Raw genomic sequence first — 27,610 nt, 5'->3', positions numbered from 1 at the left:
CTTCTTCCACTTAGTAATATGCATTTAAGGTTCCTACATGTCTTTTCACAACTTGATAACTCATTTTTTTTTAGTGATGAATAATATTCCATTGTCTAAATGTACCATAGTTTATTTATCCATTCACCTCCTGAAGGACATCTTGGTTGCTATCAAGTTTGACAAGTTGAATATAGTTGCCATAAACATATGTGTTCACGTTTTTGTGTTGACATAAGTTTTCAACCCCTTTGGGTAAATACTGAGTGCATTGGATTGTATGGTGAAAATATGTTTAATTTAAAAAAAAAAAACTGTCAAACTGTCTTCCAAAGTGGCTGTACCATTTTGCATTCCCACCAGCAGTGAATAAGAGTTCCTATTGCTCCACATCATTGCCAGCAATTGGTATTGTTAGCATTCCATATTCTGACCATTCTAATAACGTATAGTGGTATCTCATTGTTTAAATGTGCATTTCTCTGATGAACTATAATATGGAGCATCTTTTCATATGCTTATTTCCCATCTTTATATCTTTGTTGGTGAGATATCTATTAAGGTCTGTAGCACATTTTAAAATTGGGTTGTGTCTGTTTTTTTATTGTTGAGTTTTAAGAGTTCTTTGTATATTTTGGGTACTAGTCGTTTATCAGAAATGTCTTTTGCCAATATTTTTTCCTGGTCTGTGGCTTATCTTCTCATTTTCTTGACATTGTCTTTCTCAGAACATAAGTTTTAATTTTAATGAAGTCAAACTGATCAATTATTTCTTCCAGGGATAATGCCTTTGGTGTTGTATCTCAGAAGTCATCACCATATCCAAGATTATCTAGGTACTCTACCATGTTATCTTGGAGTTTTATACTTTTGCATTTTACATTAGGCCTGTGATCCATTTTGAGTTAATTTTTATGGAGGATATAACATCTGTGTCCAGATTCAAATTCTTTTTTCCACATGGATGTCCGTATGTTCCAGCAGCAACTGTTAAAAAGACTATCTTTCTTTGCTCCATTGTATTGCCTTTTCTCTTTTCTCAAAGATCAGGTGACTATAGTTATGTGGGCCTATTTCTGGGTTGTCTATTCTGTTCCACTGATCTATTTGTATAGTCTTTCACCAATACCACACTGCTTTGATTGCTGTAGCTTTATAGTAAGTCTTGAAGTTGGGTAGTGTCAGTCCTCCAACTTTGTTCTTGTCCTTCAATATTATGTTGGCTATTTTGAGTCTTTTGTCTCTTCATATAAACTTAGAATCATTTTGTCAATAGCCACAAAAGAACTTGCGGGGATTTTGACAGGGGTTGCATTGAATCTATAGATTGAGTTGGGAAGAATGGCCATCATGACAATATTGAGTCTTCTTATTCATAAACATGGAATATCTCTCCATTTATTGAGCTCTTTGATTTCATTCATCAGAATTTTATGTTTCCCTTATACAGATCTTGTATATATTTTGTTAGATTTATACCTAAGTATTTCATTTTTTGGATCTTAATGTAAATAGTACCGTCTTTAATTTCAAATTCTACTCATTCATTGATAGTATATAGCAAAGTGATTCACTTTTGTACATTAAACTTGTACCCTGTAACTTCTCTATAATTGCTTATTAGTTCCAGTTTTTCTGTTGATTCTTTTGGATTTTCTACACAATCATGTCATCTGTGAACAAAGACACTTTTATTTCTTCCTTTCCAATATGTATACCTTATATTTTCTTTTCTTTTTTTTTAATTTTTTTTTCAACGTTTATTTATTTTTGGGACAGAGAGAGACAGAGCATGAACGGGGGAGGGGCAGAGAGAGAGGGAGACACAGAATCGGAAACAGGCTCCAGGCTCTGAGCCATCAGCCCAGAGCCCGACGCGGGGCTCGAACTCACGGACCGCGAGATCGTGACCTGGCTGAAGTCGGACGCTTAACCGACTGCGCCACCCAGGCGCCCCGCTATATTTTCTTTTCTTATTGCATTAAGTAGGACTTCCAATGCAATGTTGAAAAGGAGTGGTGAGAAGGGACTTCCTTGCTTTTTTCCTGATCTTAGTGAGAAAACGGTGATATAATTATTAATGATTTGGAATTTGTTGAGATTCTTCTTTGTGGATTAATATAAGGTAAATTTTTATAAATGTAATGGATTTGAGGAAAATGGGTTCTTCCTGGGTAAAATAGGTATTTATATTTATAGATACATTTACACATATACATATATGTATACATGTATATATATATATGTACAGATGCATATAGATCCAGCTTGTTAATCAAATTCTTCAGATAGTTCATTTCCTTCCTCTTTTCAATTGATATAAATCATTATTTCCATAGAATCATAGCTCTTAGAACTGTAAAGGATTTCAGGGTGCCTGGATGGCTTCGTCAGTTAAGCATCTGACTTCAGCTCAGGTCATGATCTCTGTGGTTTGTGGATTTGAGCTCCATGTCGGGCTCTGTGCTGACGGCTCAGGGCCTGGAGCCTGCTTCCAATTCTGCATCTCCCTCTCTCTCTGCCCTTCTCCCACTTGTTCTCTCTCTCTCTCTGTCTCTCAAAAATAAATAAATGTAAAAAAAAATATTAAAAAAAAAAAAGAACAGTAAGGGATCTCAAAATAATTAGATCCAGGTAAGCAGAGTATTGTTTTCCCATGTTATAGTTGAGACATTGGAGGCACAGGAAGATTAAGTGATTTTCCCAAGGATACACAGCTAATGAATAACAAAATGAGGATTTTAGAGCCCAGGCCTTTGGAATGAAACTCTAAACAGGATGCATGTCAGGGCGGGTGTCCATTATCCTTCCTGTCTGAAGCCAAACCACCTTAATAATATAGACCAATGCTATATTCAAGAACTGTTGTTACTAATTAGAATGTTGACTACATATCCAATAAGATGCTTGTTTATGTTTATTAGAGAAGTGGAAGGTGAAATCTTCAAGTTGGAGATGCTACTTGAAGATGTTAAGGAGAAAATTAATAAGGGCAAATATACGTCAGCCGTCTGTCTTCCCGGGAGTTCTCCAATCATCCCTGATGACTTGGCATCCACATCCTCTCCACCCTCAAATGAGGTAATACAGTAACCTACAGCCTAATTTTATGCCAGGAAAAGATGTTTTTTATGCATTTATAGAATCCTAATTCATGGACTCATGAATTCTATTTTAATATCTCATGAAAATTTAACTTTCCAAAGTCCCATGGAACCAGCTTTTAAAAATTAGAAGATATTTTAAGTGTTGGTTTTTGAAATATCTTAATAGTTTAAGATGTAACAACGCAGTTTAAACTGATGAACCACTGAAAAGCTATTTCTTCTGGATGAATAGCAACATTTTTGTGGATCGTGCCTGGAAGAAATAATTTTTCTTCTTAATAGTTTTATATTCCCTCTTCTACATAAAGAATAACATACTCAGCAGGAAGAACTATTTTCCACGAGTCCACTTCTGCATTTTCCTTCTCTCAAGTTCAATTCTTTTGGATTGTTTACATATGCAAGATTAGGAATTCAAATCAATCACCACCCAGTATTTCTACACTTTTTGTCTTTGTGGCCTCAACTATCAGAACATTCAGACTAAATTAAAGTTCTGAGAAACTGAATCATCTGGATAATTGCCTTAAATTGACTCTTTTGTTTCAGACAAAATTTGCCTGTGGCTGACATTCAAAATCTGAATAGGTTTTTGTTAGAGTTAAGAACAAAATGCTGAAGATTATATAAATATTAGCCTTGCCAGAGAAGTGCAGTTGCCCCTTCAAAACAACCTGCCCAGCAAAATTTCATCCATTTATATAACCTTGACACAATGCCTCCCCATCCCAGGCAGAATTCTTTGTTCAGACCTCTGTGCCCCTACAGCACTGTGTCTCATTTGTCCCTGTGCCTTTGTACCTATCTTTTTATCCCAAACATCTGACTAAACGCCTGGTGTAGCATGAATGCTCAGTATAGTAACCTCTGAGCCCTTGTGGATTTAATAGTTTCAACACCTCACAACTGTCTCCAAGGTTCACAGCACTTTATGCCTACAGTTCTGAACCTGAACTAGCTTCCAGGTGGTGCGAGGGAGCCCAGGAGTCAGCTTAGCCTTCCGCCCAGCAGCTCCCTCAGGTCTGGGTTTGCTCTTCTTTATTTGGTCCCGAGTTTACAGCACTTGCTGTGAAATAATGAGAACTCTGTAACTTTGTGATAAATAGCCCTGAAAAAAGAGTCTACTGCTAGGATCATTCATTCCTTCATTCATTCAGGTACTTTTCAGGTATCGGGGTAGAACGTAAACAAAGCAGGGGCACCTGGATGGCTTAGTTTGTTAAGCGTCCGACTTTGGCTCAGGTCATGATCTCACAGTTCGTGAGTTTGAGACCGGAATCAAGCCCTGTGCTGACAGCATCGAGCCTAGAGCCTGCTTCAGATTTGGTGTCTCCCTCTCTCTCTGCCCCGGCCCCACCCCTGCTCACACTCTGTCTCTCTCAAAAATAAATAAACACAAAAAAAAAAAAAAAAGCAGACAAATTACTTGCCCTCCAGATGCTTACATTTCTGTGAGGGACACATACAATAAACAAAATGTGTGGTTACAGAATGTTAAAAGTGCGATGCATTTATTTTTTTTTTTTTTTTTTTTTTTTTTTTTTTATATGAAGTTTATTGACAAATTGGTTTCCATACAACACCCAGTGCTCATCCCAAAAGGTGCCCTCCTCAATACCCATCACCCACCCGCCCCTCCCTCCCACCCCCCATCAACCCTCAGTTTGTTCTCAGTTTTTAACAGTCTCTTATGCTTTGGCTCTCTCCCACTCTAACGTCCTTTTTTTTTTTTTTTTTTTTTTCCTTCCCCTCCCCCATGGGTTCCTGTTAAGTTTCTCAGGATCCACATAAGAGTGAAACCATATGGTATCTGTCTTTCTCTGTATGGCTTATTTCACTTAGCATCACACTCTCCAGTTCCATCCACGTTGCTACAAAAGGCCATATTTCATTTTTTCTCATTGCCACGTAGTATTCCATTGTGTATATAAACCACAATTTCTTTATCCATTCATCAGTTGATGGACATTTAGGCTCTTTCCATAATTTGGCTATTGTTGAGAGTGCTGCTATGAACATTGGGGTACAAGTGCCCCTATGCATCAGTACTCCTGTATCCCTTGGGTAGATTCCTAGCAGTGCTATTGCTGGGTCATAGGGTAGGTCTATTTTTAATTTTCTGAGGAACCTCCACACTGCTTTCCAGAGCGGCTGCACCAATTTGCATTCCCACCAACAGTGCAAGAGGGTTCCCGTTTCTCCACATCCTCTCCAGCATCTATAGTCTCCTGATTTGTTCATTTTGGCCACTCTGACTGGCGTGAGGTGATACCTGAGTGTGGTTTTGATTTGTATTTCCCTGATAAGGAGCGACGCTGAACATCTTTTCATGTGCCTGTTGGCCATCTGGATGTCTTCTTTAGAGAAGTGTCTATTCATGTTTTCTGCCCATTTCTTCACTGGGTTATTGGTTTTTCGGGTGTGGAGTTTGGTGAGCTCTTTATAGATTTTAGATACTAGCCCTTTGTCCGATATGTCATTTGCAAATATCTTTTCCCATTCCGTTGGTTGCCTTTTAGTTTTGTTGGTTGTTTCCTTTGCTGTGCAGAAGCTTTTTATCTTCATAAGGTCCCAGTAATTCACTTTTGCTTTTAATTCCCTTGCCTTTGGGGATGTGTCGAGTAAGAGATTGCTACGGCTGAGGTCAGAGAGGTCTTTTCCTGCTTTCTCCTCTAAGGTTCTGATGGTTTCCTGTCTCACATTTAGGTCCTTTATCCATTTTGAGTTTATTTTTGTAAATGGTGTGAGAAAGTGGTCTAGTTTCAACCTTCTGCATGTTGCTGTCCAGTTCTCCCAGCACCATTTGTTAAAGAGGCTGTCTTTTTTCCATTGGATGTTCTTTCCTGCTTTGTCAAAGATGAGTTGGCCATATGTTTGTGGGTCTAGTTCTGGGGTTTCTATTCTATTCCATTGGTCTGTGTGTCTGTTTTTGTGCCAATACCATGCTGTCTTGATGATGACAGCTTTGTAGTAGAGGCTAAAGTCTGGGATTGTGATGCCTCCTGCTTTGGTCTTCTTCTTCAAAAAAAAGTGCGATGCATTTAACATTATACATTCCTGTGACTCTGAAGCCGAACTGCCTGGGTCTGAGTACTGGCTCTGTCACTCATCAGCTTTGTGACCTTGGGAAAGTTACATAACCCTCTCTGTGCCTCAGTTCCCTCCTCTGTAAAATAAAGATAATAAGATCTGCCCAAGCTTCCAAGTCCTCTTCTGCAAAAAGTCTCTGCAAACTGTAAAGCTCTGAACCAACAGAATTATTGTTTACTTCTCATTATAATTTTGTTATCATTTTAGGCCCACAGAGTTTTAATCCCAGCACTTCCAATTAATTTATAATGAAATAATCTCAAGTGTGGTCCCCAGACCAAGAGCATTAACATCACCCGGCAGCTTGTTAGAAATTGGCATGATGTTACAGTGTCAAGTTAATATAAGTAAAATATGTGAAACAGAGCCTGGCTCATAGAAAGCATACCTGGGTGTTAGCTCTCGTGACTATTAAGTAATGGCATGTGACCAAAAGTCACTCACTGTGGGAGGGCAAAGTCACTCGGGAGACATGGTCAGGGAAGGTAAGATTTGAATTGAGTTGGTTGGGAGGGAGGGATGAGAAGGCAGTAGGTAGGTGAAGAGTCTGGGGACAAGGACCCCAGGTAGGATGTGATGGTGCCTTAGGGGTGGGGTGGTGATGCTGGAGCCCTTGGTGCCCTTTCCCATGGGAACTGATTGGAGCCCTTTCCCCTGGGACTGCAACCCTAAAGGCAGTCCCTCTGTGTGCCTCCATGGATTCCCAAGGAACACTGGGGCCATCCTTTGGAGCCCATGTGGGCGTGAGGGGACAAAGGGCACCCCGGCAGGAGGACCCCCTCCTCCGAGGGGCTTGGCGGCCTGGCCCCACAGCCCTGAGTCCTCAGCCCTGCAGGCCCCCCTACCAGCTCCCTCAACACAGAGACAGGCCCCTTCCTTCTCAGACAAGTTCCCAGAGGAAAGAGGGAGAGTGGCCACATGATGTCCCCATCACACCCTACCTTAGGTTGCTCCTTCCCATTATCCCAGGAATGCTGAAATTAAATTCCCACTGACTCTTAGGCAAATAATCCTCCAAAGTGAGACTCAAACGTAGCCTAAGAACTGATTCTAAAAACTTCCTTAAAAAACAAAACAAAAATACCAAATCCCAAACGACAACAACAACAACATGAAGTAACTAGATCAAATGGCCATAAGGTTGTCCTCTGATTCCAGGGTCATGTCCAGCAGCCCAGTCCTCCTTAGTTCAGTTCATTCGGTTGAATCTCTGACCATAACCAGTGTTACTTACTGAATGTGGCTCTGAAACTGGCATTGTTGAGATCACATGGCTCTTATACTAACACCTTGGGTGTTAGTGCTGGAGACAGCTGCTGGTATTGCTAATGTTTCCCACTCTCTCAGCACTCAGGAAACACCAGTCTGAGGCACCTGTTCTAGATCAGGGCTTCTCCAACTGCAGTGCATCTAGGAATCGTCTGCAAATCTTACTGGATGCAGGCTTGATTCAGTGGGTCTGGGGTGAGCCTGCAATTCTATAGTTCTAACAAGCTCCCAGGTGATGCCAATACTTCTGGTCTGGGGACCACACCTTGAGAGTATTTCTTTTCTTTTTTAAAAAAAATTTTTAATGTTATTTATTTTTGAGAGAGAAAGAGAATAGAGTGTGAGTGGGGGAGGGGCAGAGAGAGAGAGAGAGAGAGAGAGAGACAGAATCCGAAGCAGGCTCCAGGCTCTGAGCTGTCAGCACGGAGCCGATGAACCATGAGATCATGACCTGAGCTAAAGTCTGATGCTTAACCAACTGAGCCACCCAGGCACCCTGAGAGTATTTCATTATGAATGAATTGGGAGTACTGGGATTAAATAACCCCCCCTGGGTCTAAAATGATAATGACAAAACTATAATAAGCAGTAAACAGTAATAGTTCTGGTGGTTCAAAGCTCCACAGTTTGTGAAGACTAGGCAGAAGAAGAGTTGGAAACTTAAAGTGAGAATTGATCAAAGAAAACACAGGGAAAACCCTTTATTTTTTAATTATAAAAATGATTCATGCTTACTACAAAAAAAAAATTAGAAGGTAGAAAAAAAGTATAAAGAAGAACATTTCAAGAAAGAAAAAGCATAGCTAATATATTAGTGTGTATCTGCCCAGTTTCTTTTCTTCTCTGCATACACATATACATTTTTGCAAAAATGAGATCATACTGTATGTATTGGTGTTTTATAGATGTTTTTTAATGTTTATTTATTTATTTTGAGGGGGGTGGGGTAGGGGAGGGCAGAGAGAGAGGGAGAGAGAGAATCCCAAGCAGGCTCCACACTGGCAGCACAGAGTCCGATGCAGGGTTTGATCCCATGAACCGTGAGATCCTGACCTGATCTCAGGTCATTGAGAATCAAATGCTTAACTGACTGAGCCACCCAGTCAGGCTATACATATAGTTGCCCCATACGTATTGTTTTATGATGCTTTTTTTTCATTTAACATTCTATTGTGGGCATCTCAACAATCACTTAGAATAAATCTATAGCTTCATTTTTAAGGATTCCATTGTATTTCATTATACCAATTCATTTAACCAGTCCCTTGTTGATGGACATTCAGGTTTTTTCCAGTTCTTTGATATGATAAACACTGCTTCAGTAACATCATTTTATATGCAAGCTTTTGGCCATACTTGATATTTCCTTAAAATAAAAACCTAGGAGTGCAGTTAATGGTTCAAGAGGCACAGAGTGCAAATTCTGATAAGCTGGCCCTTAGCAAGGTGGTATCTGTCCAGCTGTGCACGGGAAAGGAGATGTGTTCACCTGAGTGCACCCTGGGTATTTTTTTCCAACCTCTGCTAAAGTGATAAGTGAAACCAGTTTCTCATTGTTTTCATCTCTATTTCTTTGACTATTTATGAAATTTAACTCATTTTCATGTTTCTTGGCCATTTGACAACATCAACATTTTAACTAATATTTGCAAAACTGAAACCGCAGCCACTTTTTTTAAGGCAGACATATTGAAAAATATTAAGAACCAATAATGTTCAATATTGAGGTTTTTATTACACAAAGTGCTCTGACAAATGCACAAAGGAGTAGTAAAATTATGGTTAATAACACAAACATATGGGTAAAGGTTCAAATCCCCGCTCTGCCACTTACACCCTGTGTGACCTTGCCAGGTTGCTTAAATCCTCTGAGCCTCAGATGATTAAAAATGGGCATTAAAATGGGCACAACGTTTCAGGATGGTGGGAAGGAACAAAGGAGGCTGTATGAGAAGCACGTGACCCAATGAGTGATCAACAAATGGTTGTTTTTATTAATAGGGAGACACTGAAACCCTCCAAAAAATTAATGGACAAAGGATATGAACTAGAAGTCACAAGTAGGAAACACAGCCAATAAATAAGCACATGGGAAAATGTTTATCTCCTTTAATAATAGAGGAAATGCTAATTAACACAAGGTGCCACCTTCCTCCTCTTGAAATTACCAAAAACATTTTCAAGGATAATTCCTGATGCAGAGGAAGGTGTGGTCAAACTGAGCTGCCCACATTTTGGCGGTTGTGTAATTCTTACCACGTTTGTGGAAAGCAATTTGGCAATATGTATCATCATGCAAACATGTTCACAACCTTTGACCTAGACATTTCCTAAGGAAGTAATTCAAAATATGGAAAAAGCTATCTGTACAATGATGCTTATGCCAGCATTGTTTATAATGGCGAGAAGAGCACGGTTTCTGTTTACATAAAGGGTAAAACCATAGTAAAAAAAATACACACGGGGCACGGGGGTGGGGGCGGCGTCAGGCCTTTTCGGTGAAGTAGTGTAATTTCTCTGTGTTGAAAAGGGACATATAGACACTTTAAGCCTCTAAGTGATTTCTAAATCTCATTTTAATTCAGTTTAATGCATTTCTTTGGAAAAGCTTTTAAACCTCTACTAACAGTGGTCAGATTGATGGATTTAAGTATCTTCTTAAATCTGTTCATCCCCTGGTGGAGCTTGGGGTCATTTGAAACTAAGGAAAGAAAAAAGGGGGGTGCAGGGGAAGTATTCTCTCATCTGTAAACTAGATTTTCAAATGTTTGGAGAAGGAAAGAAACCAAGCCAGTGTTGCAGCCTTCTTTCTTTGAGCCCCAGGCCATTACAACACAGACCCCATCGAGGGAGTGAGAAATCAGAACTGAAGGAGTCCTGGAGTGGTGAGTTTGGCTGCCTCTGTGTGTGAGCAGCGGAGGGATGAGTCACTTCCTCAGTCACATCCACATCTGTCTGTGCTTTGTGGTGCAGGAGAACCCCAACAACACCTCAGGAAGGCCCAGTCGTGCAGAGACAGCCAGTCCAAGCTGGGCCTGTAGCCACCTGGTCTTTGAATGGTGAGGGCTTCTTGCTGCTAAATTCCCAGGGTGGGTGGGAGCCGGTGCTGGTATAATAGCTCCAGTGAGAGTGGGCGTCAACTACTGGAACAGGTGCCAGAAGCCACTGGCCAAGTTACAGAATCACAGATGTCAGGGCTGGGCATGCCCAGCCTCCCTCCTGATTCACAAACCCTTCTAGCAGTGGCTCGAGTGAGGAGAGCATCAGAGTCATTGGGGAGATTTTTTGATCATGCACATGCCTCAACCTCACCTAGTATATCAGACTCACCAGGGCTGGAGCCCTAGTAGGAATACTTTTAAATCTGCTCAAGATTCTCCTAAGTTCCCTTGGTTAAGAATCAGGGCTTCGGAACACGAAGGGTGGTTTGTCCTGTAGGCTGCATTTGAACATTATCCACACGGGAGATTATTGGGCACCATTGTATAGCAACTTCTCATGATGAGTGAAAATCTTCCCTGTCCTTCCCTCTGTCCCCAGTCCCACTGGAAATAAGCCTAATCCCATGTATAGGGGTTTACTTCTCCCCATTCTTCAGCAAGAAATCTGGAGGTTACAAGCTGTAATTGTGCAAAAAAAAAAAAGCTATAGATGTAAAATCCTAAGGAGAAATCCTTCGTGTTCTTAAAACTTTCTTTGGCTCAACTGTTAGGCCATATGGATTCAAAATCCTTTATTTGAAGCTTCTATCAGTTAGTGAGAGGCACCAACTCCAAGCTCAGGAGGCACTGTGGACTTCTGCCAAAGCTTGGCTAATTTACCTTCCAAAGGTCAAGAGTCAAGGAGGGAGGAGCAACCATTCCTTGTGGTTTAGCAACCACTATTACATGCACATAATAAGCTCTAATAGAAGCAGATGACAAGGTCTGAAGTTAGAAAGCATTCCGCCACGGGAATGGGCACTTGTCATAAGTGTTCTACTGAGTTTCCACCCCCTGAAAAAGGAAACAGTATGCTGTTTGTGCTAAATATGACCATGCGTCATCTGGTGTGGACCATTATTTTAACTGACATGCCAGTCATCAGCTTTGACCCTCCTTTCAAATATAGGAGGCAATAGTGATGCCTACTCCCTGAGTCACCACAGGCCCACTATTTTTATTTATTGAGTTAAACCTAGGTTTTGGGATTTTTTTTAGATTTTATTAAGTATAATAAAGATAGTTTGACATTTAAAAAACATTCTGATGAAGGATTCAAGGTACTAAATGTTTGTCTTTCAAATTCCTAGTCTAGAACTTCAGATACTCTTTACATACCAATTGTAAAGAGTATTGGGTCAATACTCTTGGCATTGGCATTGGCTTAAGGACCAATGTCCCAGACTAAATTTTCTGTTTTATCACGGACAAGAGGGAAGGAAAAACACAACCAAGTGCAAAATCAGATCTAACAATGCATCTAACGCTGGGGTGTGAAGTGGAGATACACATGATTTATAAATTGAAATCTTGGTAAACTACCTAATACTCTGAGGAATTAATTGAACAAAGGGCTATATATACTCTTTGCTCTTCTAAAAGATTTGATATCTCTCAGACAAGACATGTGCTTTATGAAGCTAGCTGGCCTTTGAGGGATATTTTTATATATATGCAGATCAATGGTCTATATGCTACATATAAAATGCAAATCCCTTTGTGTTATGTCTGATGCAGGATTTGGGATTTAAGAGTCCACTTTAGCTACTCAGTCTTCTCGGAAAACTGTCTTCTCAAGTAGAATTGCCCTTAGCTCTTATGGTTGGCAAGAAGATTTTAAGCGCACAAAGAAGTTTAAAAGAGGCAGAAAAAGAAAGTCATGTGTTAGACTGAACTCACTTGAAAGAGATCCAAGTTTTCCACTTTGGAGAGCAGATGTTCAAATGCCCCGAAGGGGGAGGGTGGAGACAGAAAATGAGGTGTGAGAAAATATGTGACTCAGGAGGAGAGCATGTTTTTCCAAGGAGAGGGGAAGGGCCCAGCTCATCAGCCCCCAACCCCACCAACTCCAGAGCACAGTGGCTCTCTCCACGGAAGGCAGGCCTAGGCATAGGCCTAGGCATAGCTGGGTGTGCTGCATTTGCCAAGCAACTCCTAGGGCTCTCACCCCATCCTCGAGGGGATCAGCCTCATTTCTCACCAGCCACGTGCAGCAGATCTTGGGCACAGTGCCTTCCACACTAAGAATGAGCCACTTTCCCGGAGGGGCTATTACCATATCGCTGGGGCTGAGCAAGGGCTTTGTTAAGAATTGTGATTAACTAGAATTCCTTTGAAGGGGTTAGGATTTCTGTGAAGAAGGCAGGCAGAAGCTACAGCCAAGTCAGAGGGTGTCCTGGTAACTGACAATTGTAAGGCATCTTTCTGATGCCCCCTGGTGGCCTTGTACAGCTAAAGTTAACCCTACATGCTCCCTTAGCTTTTAGCCCCATACACACTGGACAAAATCCACCTTGCTGGGCTTTTTAGACACATTCAGCTTATACTTATGGAGCCAAAGCCACGGGACCTAGTACTGCCATGTGGCACATCTTCTTCCCCTGATAAGAAGTGAATTTGAGGGGTGCCTGGGTAGCTCAGTCGGTTCAGTGTCTAACTCTTGATTTGGCTCTGGTCATGATCTCACAGTTTGTGAGATCGAGCCCCATGTTGGGCACTGCACTGAGCGTAGAGCCTGCTTAAGATTCTCTCTCTCTCTCTCTCTCTCTCTCTCTTTCCCTCTCCCCTACTCATATGCGCACTCTCTCACTAAAATTAAAAAAAAAATCATTTAAAAAGAATTGAATTTGATTATGGAAAGAGCCTAAATGTCCATCAACTGATGAATGGATAAAGAAATTGTGGTATATATACACAATGGAATACTATGTGGCAACGAGAAAAAATGAAATATGGCCTTTTGTAGCAACGTGGATGGAACTGGAGAGTGTAATGCTAAGTGAAATAAGCCATACAGAGAAAGACAGATACCATATGGTTTCACTCTTATGTGGATCCTGAGAAACTTAACAGGAACCCATGGGGGAGGGGAAGGAAAAAAAAAAAAAAGAGGTTAGAGTGGGAGAGAGCCAAAGCATAAGAGAATGTTAAAAACTGAGAACAAACTGAGGGTTGATAGGGGGTGGGAGGGAGGGGAGGGTGGGTGATGGGTATTGAGGAGGGCACCTTTTGGGATGAGCACTGGGTGTTGTATGGAAACCAAGTTGTCAATAAATTTCATATATTAAAAAAATAACTAAATAAATAAACGTTAAAAAAAATAAAAAGAATTGAATTTGAGACATGAGTATGAAGAAAACTCCAAATATAATTCCATACTTCAAATTTCTATATTGCATATGTGTGCATGATAATTAGATATTATCCTCTGGGGAACAAACCAGATTTACTTTCAACATCTGGTAGACTTACCTGGTAGTTCTTACCAGGCCAATTTGTCGCTGGGTGCAGTTTCTTATAGGGAAGCTCTCAGAAAGGCAGGCAGAAGGGATCTCTGTGTGGAGGACAACATGCCACGCCCGTATCATCCCAGTCTCTGATACAAGAAATTTAACATTTCAGTTTTACCGATACTCTCACGATCTCTATTAGAAGTATGTTAAATAAATAAATAAATAAATAAGAAGTATGTTAAATGTTTATTGGATCTTATGCATCTTTTTTTAGGAAGGAAAATATGGAGAAAAAAGGGCACAGAAGGCCCAGCTGTGGAAGGTGTCCCACTGCCCTTCAAGAAAAGGCACTGCATGCAGACTCAATTCTCGGTAAGTTAAGGGGCCTGGTGCTGTGGGTGCTCTGTCTTCAAGGTCCCTCTCCAGGGGTCTGCCCACTGCAGGCAGACCATCTGCCACACCAAATAGCATTACCCAGATTAGGGTGTTACATGTTGTGTTTTTTTGCAAACCGTAAAAAATTAACAATTAAATAGATTCAAACAGATCAAGTGTGGTCAGAGAGTGTGAAAGTGCCCACCTCTGTTTGTGCGGGAGCCACAGGACTCCATGCACTCAGTCGTGCAGTGGCCTCAGTTCTATGTGTCATCCTTGCAGCACGACCCATAATCTGCACCTGGTGAGCTCACAGGACGTGGGAGAGTTGCTGCCGACTTGTCCATAACATTTCTCAGAAGCAAAGAAAATGAGAGCTGGGAGGGGACCTGGAGAGCACCAGGGCATAGAATTCAATGATTTTTAGTCATAGGAGCCTTCCTCCAAAGGTAGTTTAAGCAGAAAAACATCCCTGAGAGAACCGCCCTGGGTGAGGAAGAGGTGAGGCCAAGGCCTGCCTGTTCAGGCAGCTCCTGAGCATGAAAATCAGCACCTGAGCCTAGTCTACCCTGTTTCTACGTGAGAAACCAGGTCCGGAGAGCTAACGAGGCTTGTTTACATTCATACAAGCTGTTAGTCAAGAGCCTTTCCTTCAAGTCAGTATTTTTTTGCTATGTCACATGGAGTTCTACTTCTTCTCTGCAGACGACTCATTTTTTTTTTTACTTTTTAAATGTTTATTTTTGAGAGACAGAGAGACAGAGAGTGAGCAGGAGAGGGGCGGAGAGAGAGGGAGACACAGAATCCAAAGCAGGCTTTAGGCTCTAAGCTGTTAGCACAGAGCCGATACTGGGCCTGAACCCATGAACCATGAGATCGTGACCTGAGCCAAAGTCAGACGCTTAACTGACTGAGCCACCCAGGTGCCCACCTCCCTTTTTAAAATTTTTTAAATGTTTACTTATTTTTGAGAGAGAGAGAGCGAGAGCGAGAGCATGAGTGGGGGATGGGCAGAGAGAGAGAGGGAGACATGGAATATGAAGCAGGCTCCATGTTCTGAGCTGTCAACACAGAGCTCGACACCCAGGCTCAAAATCATGAATCGAGAAATCATGACCTGAGCCAAAGTTGGCCACTTAACCGACTGAGCCACCCAGGTGCCCAGATGATTCATTTTCTGATGGTAATAATAATGTTTCATTGACTGAACACCTACTATATCAGATGCTGTCACAGAGCTTTCAGAATGTGATCAGAAGGCCCTTGGGGGTCCCTGAGACCCTTTCAGGGTACCACGAGGTCCTCTCTTTCCCAGCTACATATCTGTGCAAAGCCAATACTGAAGGAGATTGAATGGAGGTGCAGCTATGTAATCCAGCTGCCTTCTATTAAGCCAGATAGTCAAGACACTTGCCCAAACATAAAATACTGCCTCTTCTAATACTCTTCATTAAAAAAAATAATAACCTCTTTGCATTAAAAACCTGTTATTTGGTGAGCATAAAATGAATTACTGTTGGCTTTAAATGACATAATAAATAAAATGTTTTTAAATGCCTCAGTTTAAAATTCTATTAAAAAAAAAAAAGCCTTGGGGTGGCTGGGTGGCTCAGTCAGTTAAGCATCTGACTCTTAATCTCAGTTCAGGTCTTCATCTAAGGGTCATGAGTTCAAGCCCTGCGTTGAGCTCCACACCCAGCATGGAGTGTACTTAAAAAATAATAATAATAAAAATAGATAAAGAAAAAAAACTTAGAGCCCTAGGACTGTCCATTCAGTCTTGGGAAAATTTGAATGATTCTGCACAAGCAAAAATGACTTGAAATTTATAAATACGTACCTCTATACCAGTCCATCATCAACTGACTGTTGTATAATAGCTCTTCTCCAATACACGGGGAGATTTTTCACCACAGGTATAAAACAGGGTGCATATTATGATATATGATAGATAAAAACTGTAATAAGCAGAAGCTCTTTAAGGTCCTCAATTTTAAGAGTGTAAAAGGGTTCTGAAAGAAAAAAAAATGAGAATTGCTGACATAGTGTATAACATTTAGCTATCCTTATACCCCTGTAAGTAGGAATTATGATTTTTATTTTACAGATAAGGAAATGGAGACTCAAAGAAATTTAATGACTTGCCAGTCAAAGAGCAGTTGTATTATCTACTGCTGTGTAATGCAGTATCCCAAAACTTAATGGTTCAAAACAAAAAACATTTTCTATCTCATAATTCCTATGGGTCAGGAATTTGGGGGCAGCTTAGCTGGGTGAATCAGGCTCAGGTTCTCTCATGAGGCTATCTATGGTCAAGATGTTGGCCAATACTGCCATCATATGAAGGCTTGACTGGACTGCCATTGGCAGGAGGTCTTAGTTCCTCATCATGTGGGCATTTCCAATAGGCTGCTTGAGTATCATTATGACATGGCAGCCAAGTGATCTAGGTCTTTTATGACCTAGTTTTGGAAGTTATACACCATCACTACCTCTTTATCTGTGAGAAGCAAGTCACTAAGTCCAGTCCACACTCAAGGAGAGTGGAATTACGCTATACCTTTTGAAGAACATATAAAAGAATTTGTGGACATATTTTCAACCATCACAGCTAACTAGCGGTAGACCCAGACTGCAAACTCAGGTCTGTCTGAACCTCATGCTATTGTAATTTCCTTGAGCTCTGGATTAAGAAGGAATTCAATGACTATTGACTGACTGAGATTTGGGGGGGTGGGGTGGGAAAACCATCCCTAGAGCTCATTCCATTTATGAGTTACTCTTTGAAAGATAATGTTACAAAGGAGCGTAATCATGAGAGAAGCAAGGCAGGTAGCCCTGACAGATGCTTTGTCACTCGGCCTCATCTCTCCTGGAACTGAGATGTTGTTTGAACACCCAAGCCTGTGTGCTCACCTATCCGGCACAGGATCTCATGTTCTGGTCTTATCTGGAAGTCTCCACTGCCCACAGCCTGCCAGGTTCTAGACCGGTACCACACACACACTCTCTCTATTACTAGCCCCTCTTTGGCAGAGATGAGGGCAAAGCTATAATTCAGTTTCCCATATCAGCTCATGAATTTGATGTAGAGTAAAACCATCTTTTCAATTGTCTGGATGACAAAACACAAGTTCTTGGCCAAAACAGGGTCTGAGAAGAGAATGTGGGTGTGTCAGGGAAAATCTGGAAAAATACCAATCTTGTGTTTGTAGTTAATTCAGGGGGTCAAATTCTCACAGATCCATCAGTTCAGCAGGCCTTCACTAAACACCTACATGTGCTAGGAAAACCTTGAGACTTTCCTATCAGATTTGTTACTTCTGAAAACATCTCTCAGTTGTCATAAGGGGATTCCAAATGCCATCCTGAGGCTGGTGACTCCCCTTGGTAATGCAGCTGGGGAAGTTGAACACTTCTGCACCTAATGCATACCTCCCGTGGTCAGAGCTCTACTTTCCACACACTCTATGACTATAATGAAGAAACTCACCTGTCCTTTGTGTAACTTGGGATTTTTCAGGTTCTGATACAGGCCACAGCTGCTATTCTGCTCCTGGGACCGGACTGCTGAGTGATAAATGTCAGAACTGCGGCACTAAGAGTCATAATTCTGGAAGAACCTGTGGCAAAAAACCACTTGAAGGTGAGTGAGACTTAGGGGCCTTAGAAGGAAGGCATAAGTGGGAACAGCTGCTGTTCCCAGGCAGTGAGTTGTATTTCTCTTTTCTTTTTAGAATTTCATTATAGATACAACACCCCAGGAGAGAATTACTTATATCATAGTGAAAGAAGAAACTTTGTCCAGCTCTGCTTTTTAAATGACAATAAAAATTCTTCATCTTGTAAGTACATCTGCTGCATGATCTCATCTTTGTAAACAACCTGGTCTCCCAGGCGTGGGGGACCCACATCACACCAGCCACTGCTTCTGTTTGGGGAGGCCCTGGCCTCTCCAGTGTGCTGTCTGGATCTCTAGTACTCATCTGATGCTCCCACATCCTGGATGGCAAAAGGCTGGGCCAGGGCTGGGAGATAAGAAATCCTAGCAATAAAGGACTCTAAAAGTTTTTAAGGGCTAACTCAGTGTAAGTTGGTAACAAATTGCAAATATTTGCTAAACAAATGACCAACTAAATAATTGCCACTATTATTGCTATTCAGGAGTGGTCAAAACTTTACATATATCCCTACTGAAAGCATGTAAAGTAATAGACTATTTTTACACTCCTTAAACATCATATTGCTAATTTCAATTAGCAATTTGGAAAAAACTAAAATCCCACATTTATTTATAAAGATGAATAAAACATGCCCCCCACCCAAGGAGTTCACAATCTCTTAAGAGGAACTCATACCCAAATAAGGAAAGTTCATGGCAAAACGTGGTGCTAGAATTAAAGTCAGAGTGTGCTAAGGGAACAAAAAAGGAGGGAAGGACATGTTGTCCTTGTTGTGCTTCTGAATGACAGTCATATCTGGTTCTTCGACATCCTCTCTTTGTGGGAAAGTTCATACCTCCAGAACTCTTTCTCTCCTGAGTGACAAGGCGTCAGGGAGAATGTTTCTTATCTTTCACAATTGCCAATTTCCAAGATGAAAGAATGCCATTTACCTGATTGAACTCAGCTGGTGAGTTCCCTACACCGCCATCCCCCAGCTGCTAAATCCTCCAACTGGATGTATTCTCTCAAGATGACAGCCACTAAAACTGCAGAAGCAACAGGGCTAATTTCTTTATCATCTCCCTGGCCTTTGAGTCTATAGCCCATGGGACTTGTTATTCTGATATATGAGGGCATGAGGGAATCAACTATGTCATCTGAAGTGTGACCTTGAACTACATTAGTAAATGTATAGTGGCTAAGAGGGTAGATTCATAGGGAGGCATATTTGCTCAATGTTGAAAAGAACCTTTCAGAAACTGGAATGGAGTGGGCTGTTGTAGGAGGACGTGAGCCCCATCTGTAGAGATGTCTCTACAGATCCCATCCAGAGCCAATGTACTTTGTCAGGATGTTGCAAATCTGTGGACTGGACTAGAATCAGAACTGATGACGCTATGGTCCTTCCCAACTCTGAGTTTCTATGTTTCAAATAAAATCCAAAATTATATTTGGAGACTAGCAAAGGATTAAGACTGAACTCATTTGTGCCTCTGCTCATCAGGACTTACGTTTGGGTGGTCAGCATGATTAATTTGGACTTTCTAGCTTCTACCTTCCATGTCTTAGGGACAGTATTTCCCAGATCGCTTGTCAAATGGGACCCTCCTGAGGGGGAGTGAAACCTAGCTACCAGAGACTGATGAATAAGATAGAAGACGTGGAAGGAGACCCAGCAACAGAGAAGGCAGATTTATTGGCTGTTGGCCATTGACTCTTCTCCTTTCCTTTCCCTGGCTTTATAATTGTCTTCCATGGTGGCTTTCTTACATTGATCTTCTCTGTTTAGTCTCTATTTTCTGGAGTTGTCTTAGTAACATAATTTAGTTTTTGACTCCCCAGAATCCTTGCACCTGAATTTGAAGACTTCCAGGAATCCATTTGGTCCATGCTCTTGAAAGGGATTATCCCTCCACTTGTCAGATGAAGTAGCTGAGTCCACAGAAGTTGGACAGCATGCCCAGGTGTCACAGAGTTAGCACCCAGGGAATCTAAATCCAGACTCCTTGTCTCTTGTCTACTGAAAAAACTCCTTTTAAAGGGGCATCTGGGTGGTTCAGTCAATTAAGTGTCTGACTCTTGATCTCAGGGTTGTGAGCTCGGGCTCCACATAGGGCACCGTGCTGGGTGTGGAGCCTACTTTAAAAAAAAGTTGAATTTTTTTTTCTTTTTTAGAATTTAACGACTATTCTAAGATGTCAATTATTTCCAAATAAATTAATAGATTCAACATAATCACAGAATTTTAGAGATGATCAAGGAGTGCAAAGACTACCCCCAATAACCATTTTGCTCTCCGCAGGTAAGAATTCTGAGAGTTTTAGTTTTTATTTTTTCAGTGCAGAAAGAATTCAGTATATTTATCTATTTTTTAAAATTTATATATTGTTTAATTTACATCCAAGTTAGTTAGCATATAGTGCAACAATTTCAGGAGTAGATTCCTTAAGCCCCTTACCCATTTAGCCCATCCCCCCTCCCACAACCCCTCCAGCAACCCTGTTTGTTCTCTATATTTAAGAGTCTCTTATGTTTTGTCTCCATGTTTTTATTTTTGCTTCCCTTCCCTTATGTTCATCTGTTTAGTATCTTAAAATTCCTCATATGAGTGAAGTCATATGATATTTGTCTTTCTCTAATTTTGCTTAGCATAATACCCTCCAGCTCCATCCACATAGTTGCAAATGGCAAGGTTTCATTCTTTTTGATTGCCAAGTAATACTCCTTTGTAGATATATACCACATCTTCTTTATCCATTCATCCATCAATGGACACTAGGGCTCCTTTCATAGTTTGGCAATTGTCGATAGCACTGCTATAAACATTGGGGTGCATGTGCCCCTTCGAAACAATACACATGTATCCCTTGGGCAAATACCTAGTAGTGCAATTGCTGGGTTGTAGAGTAGTTCTATTTTTAATTTTCTGAGGAACCTCCATACTGTTTTCCAGAGTGGCTGCACCAGTTTGCATTCCCATCAGCAGTGCAAAAGAGATCCTCTTTCTCTGCATCCTCACCAACATCTGTTGTTGCCTAAGTTGTTAATGTTAGCCATTCTGACAGGTGTGAGGTGGTATCTTGTGGTTTTGTATTTCCCTGATGATGAGCGATGTTGAGCATTTTTTCATGTGTTGGTTGGCCATCTGGAAGTCTTCTTTGGAAAAGTGTCTATTCATATCTTTTGCCCATTTCTTCACTGGGTTGTTTTTTGGGTGTTGACTTTGATAAGTTCTTTATAAAGTTTGGATACTAACCCTTTATCTGAAATGTCGTTTGCAAATATCTTCTCCCATTCTGTCAGTTGCCTTTTAGTTTTGCTGAGTGTTTCCTTTGCTGTGCAGAAATTTTTATTTTGATGAGGTCCCAATAGTTCATTTTTGCTTTTGTTTCCTTTGCCCCTGGAGACGTGTTGAGTAAGAAGTTGCTGCAGCCAAAGTCAAAAGAGGTTTTTGCCTGCTTTCTCCTTGAGGATTTTGATGGCTTCCTGTCTTACATTTAGGTCTTTCATCCATTTTGAGTTTATTTGTGTGGATGGTGTAAGAAAGTGGTCCAGGATCATTTTTCTGCATGTTGCTGTCCAGTTTTCCCAGCACCATTTGCTGAAGAGTGTCTTTATTCCATTCGATATTCTTTCCTGCTTTGTCAAAGATTAGTTGACCATACGTTTGTGGGTCCATTTCTGGGTTCTCTATTCTGTTCCATTGACCTGAGTGTCTGTTTTTGTGCCAGTACTATACTGTCTTGATGATTACAACTTTGTAATACATCTTGAATATCAGGAGTGTGATTCCTCCAGCTTTTTTTTTTCAAGATTGCTTTGGCTATTTGAGGTCTTTTCTGGTTCTATACAAATTTTAGGATTGTCTGTTTTAGCTTTGTGAAGAATGCTGGTGTTATTTTGATAGGGATTGCTGAATTTCTTAAAATAAATAAATAAGCTGAATTTCTTTTCCTGAATTCAGAAAGAAAGTTCTTTGTTTTCTATGTTCCCTAGTTTTCTTATTAAGATTTCATGAAATATTACATTCATACAGAAAAGTTCGGGAAATGCTACCCATATGTCCACCATTTGGGGGTCATTTTTGATACTTTGAATTTAATCATAGCTAACATTTTTCAGCTTGTTCAAAACCAGAATGGATCTGTTCCCAGACATCGAATCCGAAATCCTCTCAAGACGAACATGAGCCCATACCAGAAAAGTAAGTATTATTTTATTAATGATAATAACCATGCAATGTGCTTAGTGCATTAAATTACTGGCTCAAGGTCACTGAGATCATAAATCGTAGAGCCAAGATTCAAACCAAAGTATGGCTAATACTTCATTCATTTATTTATTCAACAAGTATTTTGAGTGTCAATAGCAGGGTCTTGGTCTAGGTCCTGAGGACACAGTGAAAAATTAAACCACTGTCCCTACCCTCATGGAAGTTACCTTTTTGGTAGAAGAGCCAGTCTTTTAAGTGCCACAAAGGGGGTGTACACAGTGCTATTACCTAATTTGGGGGTTCAGGGAAGCTGAACACCAAAGGATAAGTGCGAATCAACTAGCAAAGGGATGTGGAGGTAAGAGGGCATCTAGTCTATGAAGGCTTCCTGGAGCCGAAAGGCCCCTTGGCAAGTTCAGGAACAGTGTAGTGTGAGGGGCTGTGGGGCAAGATGGGGCTGGCAAGGGGAAGCTGAAGGGATGGGTAGGGCTAGACCATGCAGGGGCTTGTCAGCTACAGGAAGTATTTCAGACTCAAGGGTATAATAAGCCAATGAAGTTTTTTAACAAGGCTGTTTTTAAAGTTTCCTAGTGTTGGGTCACCTGGGTGGCTCAGTTGGTTAAGCATCCAACTCTTGATTTTGGCTCAGGTCATGATCTCAAGGTTCGTGAGATTGAGCCCCCATCAGGCTCTGCGCTGACAGAGCAGAGCCTGCTTGGGTTTCTCTCTCCCTTTCTCTCTGCCCTTCCCTGCTTGTGTTCTCTCAAAATAAATAAACTTAAAAAAAAAAGTTTCCCAGTGTTTTTAAAAGATCACTCTACTAAAGGAATGGGAATGGATTAAAGATGTCAAGAATTGGAGCACAGAGGCCAAGTAAGAGCCCAGTGCAATAATCCAAGTGGGGTGATGGTAGCTTGGCCAAGGGTGAAAGAGAAGGAGAGACAGAGGTCTAGTATTCAAGAACTATTTAGGAGGCAAAATCAATAGTGTAGCAGAGTGGTTAAAAGTTCAGGTTCTGCACTCAGTCTGAACTCACTAGCTACTACCATATGTAGTGCAGTGTTTAAGAATGTGGCCTCTGGGCAGGTCTTGGGTTTGCATCTTAGTTCCGTGTCCTTGGGCTGGTTGCTTGACCTCTTTGTGCCTCCCTTTCCCCACTGTGCGTCTTCATTATTCTCCAAATGGGAATAATAGTAGTGCCAAACTAAGAATTGGGTCAGTACATATGAAGCACGTGGAAAGGTACATGGCACTCAGCAAGTGATGGTGATTATTGTTGATCATCATGACTGACTGGATGTGAAGAGAGAGAGGACTCTCAAGCCCATACCCTTCCCACTGCACCACACTGCCCTGCCTTGTCTGAAGTTTTTTTATTAGCTAGGGGCCGCTGATGCTCTTTGATGTTCTCAACCGGATAATAGATCCAAAGTGTTAAACTGACCTGAAGAACCAACTCCTGTTAATGTGGTAGAGGAGAGGCACGAAGGGAGGCTTAGAGTCACAAACATTTGAAATCAGACTTCCTGGAGATGACTGCTTACAAGTGCTGTAAGTACCAAAGAAGTAATGCTTAACAGAAGGAATCTCAAGTCAGGGAGATATGAAGATGGCTCCATGGCCCACCTGTCAACAGGCAAGACTTGTGGCATCCCCTACAGCCACTATTCATGGCATAACTCCAGGCAGTGCCCTTCACAGAGAATGTGTGAATGAAACCTCCCAGAGCTATGCAGTGCACAACCGAACAACTGTACATAGTGACCCTGGCTCTCCTTATTCACCCAGACCATCATCAGAGAGAGTCATACTTAGTGTAGTAGTCCAGAGGTGCCTATTTAGAGGTGCTGCTTTTCTTCTTTTAATTTATTTTGAGAGACACAGAGTGCACACATGTGGGGGAGGGGCAGAGAGAGGGAGAGAAGGAGAAATCCCAAGGAGAGCTGGTGCAGAGCCCAATGTGGGGCTTGATCTCATGAACCGTGAGATCATGACTTGAGCTGAAATCAAGTGTTGGACACCTAACCGACTGAGCCACCCTGGCACCCCAGCTTTTATTTTTCTATTGCTGCTGCCTCATTGCTGTGTAAGCTCCCTGGTGCTGAAGCGAACTCAAAGTGCCTACAATTGGCAGATTTGTGTGCATTTGTTTTATAAATATGCCAAGGTGGAAGGTTGGCCCCCAAAGAATGAAAACTGAATAAACTGGAGTGTTGCCTCTTTCTGTGACAATGGGAAGATTCTGGGAGGAAACACTTCCCAGATCGTGGTCATGGAACCATCTTTTTCTGAAGCTCATCTGTGGTCAGCCACACGGGGACTATAAGAGCTACAAAAAGCGGAGAGTGCACAAAGTCCTAACACCCAACACGCACACAGCCATTACTGAACCACAGAGTTAGGGAAGAGAGGGGAGCTTTACACAAGTATCAGTGTGCTTTTGCCTTCCAGAAAAAATAAGATTTTCACGACCTACAGTTCAGACATTGCTACACCCACACCCCATTTCCACTCCTGCAGGATTTCTGGAAGCAAATCCTTAAGCAACTTGCGCAGTATGGAAACAGAATCTGAGGTGAGGACTTAGAAAAATCCATTCCAGAATCCTTGCAGCTTGTAAGTATGGTCTTGGTCACAAAACTGATGGCTTTTAAATTATTACAGTATGGTGGCACCAGGAAATGCTCTGCTAATAAAAACACTTTGTGCTCCGCACTAACATAAAGACACACAGCCTGAGCAGCCACATGGTTTGTATTATTCCTAAACTGGTTCCAAGGGAAATTTCCTGGAGAAAGTGTTTTGTGGGTGGTGCCTCCACTACAGGATCCCCCTGGCCCAGGAGTGAAGGTAGTGGACTGTTTCCAGCTGCTCACAAGTCTGTTCCAGTGACACTGGGGTTAGAGCTGCCAGCACTTCCCTGTTTTCAAATCAAATCCCAGGCCACCTTCAAATGCTTTGGAATGCAAGCACTAATGGCCCTGGGTGCCCTCTCAGGGGTTATGACCCCTAAATCCTCTTCAATCAGCCCCAATAGCTTTCCTTCTTTCTCACAAATTTGTTCCTCTGCACCAGGGCAACAGCCCAGCAGGTTGCTGACCTCACCCTCTGATTCACACTCATCAGTCACGTGTTGGATCTTTTTTCTGTCCCTTTCTCTAAAAAATATATTCCATCTCAGACTGGTTTCCTAGGAAACCAACCGTTAAAAACAGGAATAGACCGGGTGGGAAAAGAATGCTCCAAAAATTCCACCTTGCAATGTTTAATAATGAGATAACCCAATTAACAGAAACAGTAACTTTAAATATGTGAATTTTTCCTCTGTAGATTTTAAACTCATCTCTGGATCATGCCCTAAGGACAGCAACCATTTTGAAAGAAACTACTGATCGAATGATTAGAACTATTGCAGAAGATCTTGCCAAAGTACAGAGATGGAGGAATCGGCTGAAATACTAGTTTGACCCAAGGCAACCAAAGACTTAAAAAAAAAAAAAAGAAAAAGAAAAATGCAAAGAAAACTTTATCTTCCCTCAAAAAGTATCTTATTACACAATTTAGGAAGGTGACTTTCTAGAGACAATACCAAAACCATAGAAAATGGGGGGTACCAAGTGCTTAAAAGGAAAAAAACCCAATGGACCCTGATTCTTAAATTGAAATCAACAAGTATTTATTTTCTTTTTTTTTTTTTGTCTTCATTCCTTTATTTTTTTTTTATATATGAAATTTATTGACAAATTGGTTTCCATTCAACACCCAGTGCTCATCCCAAAAGGTGCCCTACTCAATACCCATCACCCACCCTCCCCTCCCTCCCACCCCCCATCAACCCTCAGTTTGTTCTCAGTTTTTAACAGTCTCTTATGCTTTGGCTCTCTCCCACTATAACGTCCTTTTTTTTTTTTTTTTTTTCCTTCCCCTCCCCCATGGGTTCCTGTTAAGTTTCTCAGGATCCACATAAGAGTGAAACCATATGGTATCTGTCTTTCTCTGTATGGCTTATTTCACTTAGCATCACACTCTCCAGTTCCATCCACGTTGCTACAAAAGGCCATATTTCATTTTTTCTCATTGCCACGTAGTATTCCATTGTGTATATAAACCACAATTTCTTTATCCATTCATCAGTTGATGGACATTTAGGCTCTTTCCATAATTTGGCTATTGTTGAGAGTGCTGCTATGAACATTGGGGTACAAGTGCCCCTATGCATCAGTACTCCTGTATCCCTTGGGTAAATTCCTAGCAGTGCTATTGCTGGGTCATAGGGTAGGTCTATTTTTAATTTTCTGAGGAACCTCCACACTGCTTTCCAGAGCGGCTGCACCAATTTGCATTCCCACCAACAGTGCAAGAGGGTTCCCGTTTCTCCACATCCTCTCCAGCATCTATAGTCTCCTGATTTGTTCATTTTGGCCACTCTGACTGGCGTGAGGTGATACCTGAGTGTGGTTTTAATTTGTATTTCCCTGATAAGGAGCGACGCTGAACATCTTTTCATGTGCCTGTTGGCCATCCGGATGTCTTCTTTAGAGAAGTGTCTATTCATGTTTTCTGCCCATTTCTTCACTGGGTTATTTGTTTTTCGGGTGTGGAGTTTGGTGAGCTCTTTATAGATTTTAGATACTAGCCCTTTGTCCGATATGTCATTTGCAAATATCTTTTCCCATTCCGTTGGTTGCCTTTTAGTTTTGTTGGTTGTTTCCTTTGCTGTGCAGAAGCTTTTTATCTTCATAAGGTCCCAGTAATTCACTTTTGCTTTTAATTCCCTTGCCTTTGGGGATGTGTCGAGGAAGAGATTGCTACGGCTGAGGTCAGAGAGGTCTTTTCCTGCTTTCTCCTCTAAGGTTTTGATGGTTTCCTGTCTCACATTTAGGTCCTTTATCCATTTTGAGTTTATTTTTGTAAATGGTGTGAGAAAGTGGTCTAGTTTCAACCTTCTGCATGTTGCTGTCCAGTTCTCCCAGCACCATTTGTTAAAGAGGCTGTCTTTTTTCCATTGGATGTTCTTTCCTGCTTTGTCAAAGATGAGTTGGCCATACGTTTGTGGGTCTAGTTCTGGGGTTTCTATTCTATTCCATTGGTCTGTGTGTCTGTTTTTGTGCCAATACCATGCTGTCTTGATGATGACAGCTTTGTAGTAGAGGCTAAAGTCTGGGATTGTGATGCCTCCTGCTTTGGTCTTCTTCTTCAAAATTCCTTTGGCTATTCGGGGCCTTTTGTGGTTCCATATGAATTTTAGGATTGCTTGTTCTAGTTTCGAGAAGAATGCTGGTGCAATTTTGATTGGGATTGCATTGAATGTGTAGATAGCTTTGGGTAGTATTGACATTTTGACAATATTTATTTTTCCAATCCATGAGCAGGGAATGTCTTTCCATTTCTTTAAATCTTCTTCAATTACCTTCATAAGCTTTCTATAGTTTTCAGCATACAGATCCTTTACATCTTTGGTTAGATTTATTCCTAGGTA

General features: G+C 41.3%; 1 protein-coding gene across 1 annotated transcript in view; it reads left to right on the top strand.

The window, feature by feature from the left end:
- AKNAD1 (AKNA domain containing 1) overlaps positions 1-25,632 on the top strand; it is a 40,033-nt gene extending 14,401 nt beyond the window's left edge. Inside the window, exons 6-13 of the mRNA XM_030324594.1 lie at positions 2,904-3,060; positions 10,419-10,504; positions 14,153-14,250; positions 17,777-17,899; positions 17,991-18,098; positions 22,041-22,122; positions 24,583-24,706; positions 25,462-25,632. Coding sequence (XP_030180454.1) covers positions 2,904-3,060; positions 10,419-10,504; positions 14,153-14,250; positions 17,777-17,899; positions 17,991-18,098; positions 22,041-22,122; positions 24,583-24,706; positions 25,462-25,593 — 910 coding nt within the window. The 3' untranslated portion in view covers positions 25,594-25,632. The remainder of the gene's footprint in view (positions 1-2,903; positions 3,061-10,418; positions 10,505-14,152; positions 14,251-17,776; positions 17,900-17,990; positions 18,099-22,040; positions 22,123-24,582; positions 24,707-25,461) is intronic.
- The last annotated feature ends 1,978 nt before the right edge of the window (positions 25,633-27,610 follow it).

Source organism: Lynx canadensis, chromosome C1 (genome assembly GCF_007474595.2).
Source record: "Lynx canadensis isolate LIC74 chromosome C1, mLynCan4.pri.v2, whole genome shotgun sequence".
Taxonomy (NCBI): Eukaryota; Metazoa; Chordata; class Mammalia; order Carnivora; family Felidae; genus Lynx; species Lynx canadensis.
Note: the sequence above shows the minus strand (reverse complement) of the source record. Positions and strands in the feature narration are given on the sequence as shown.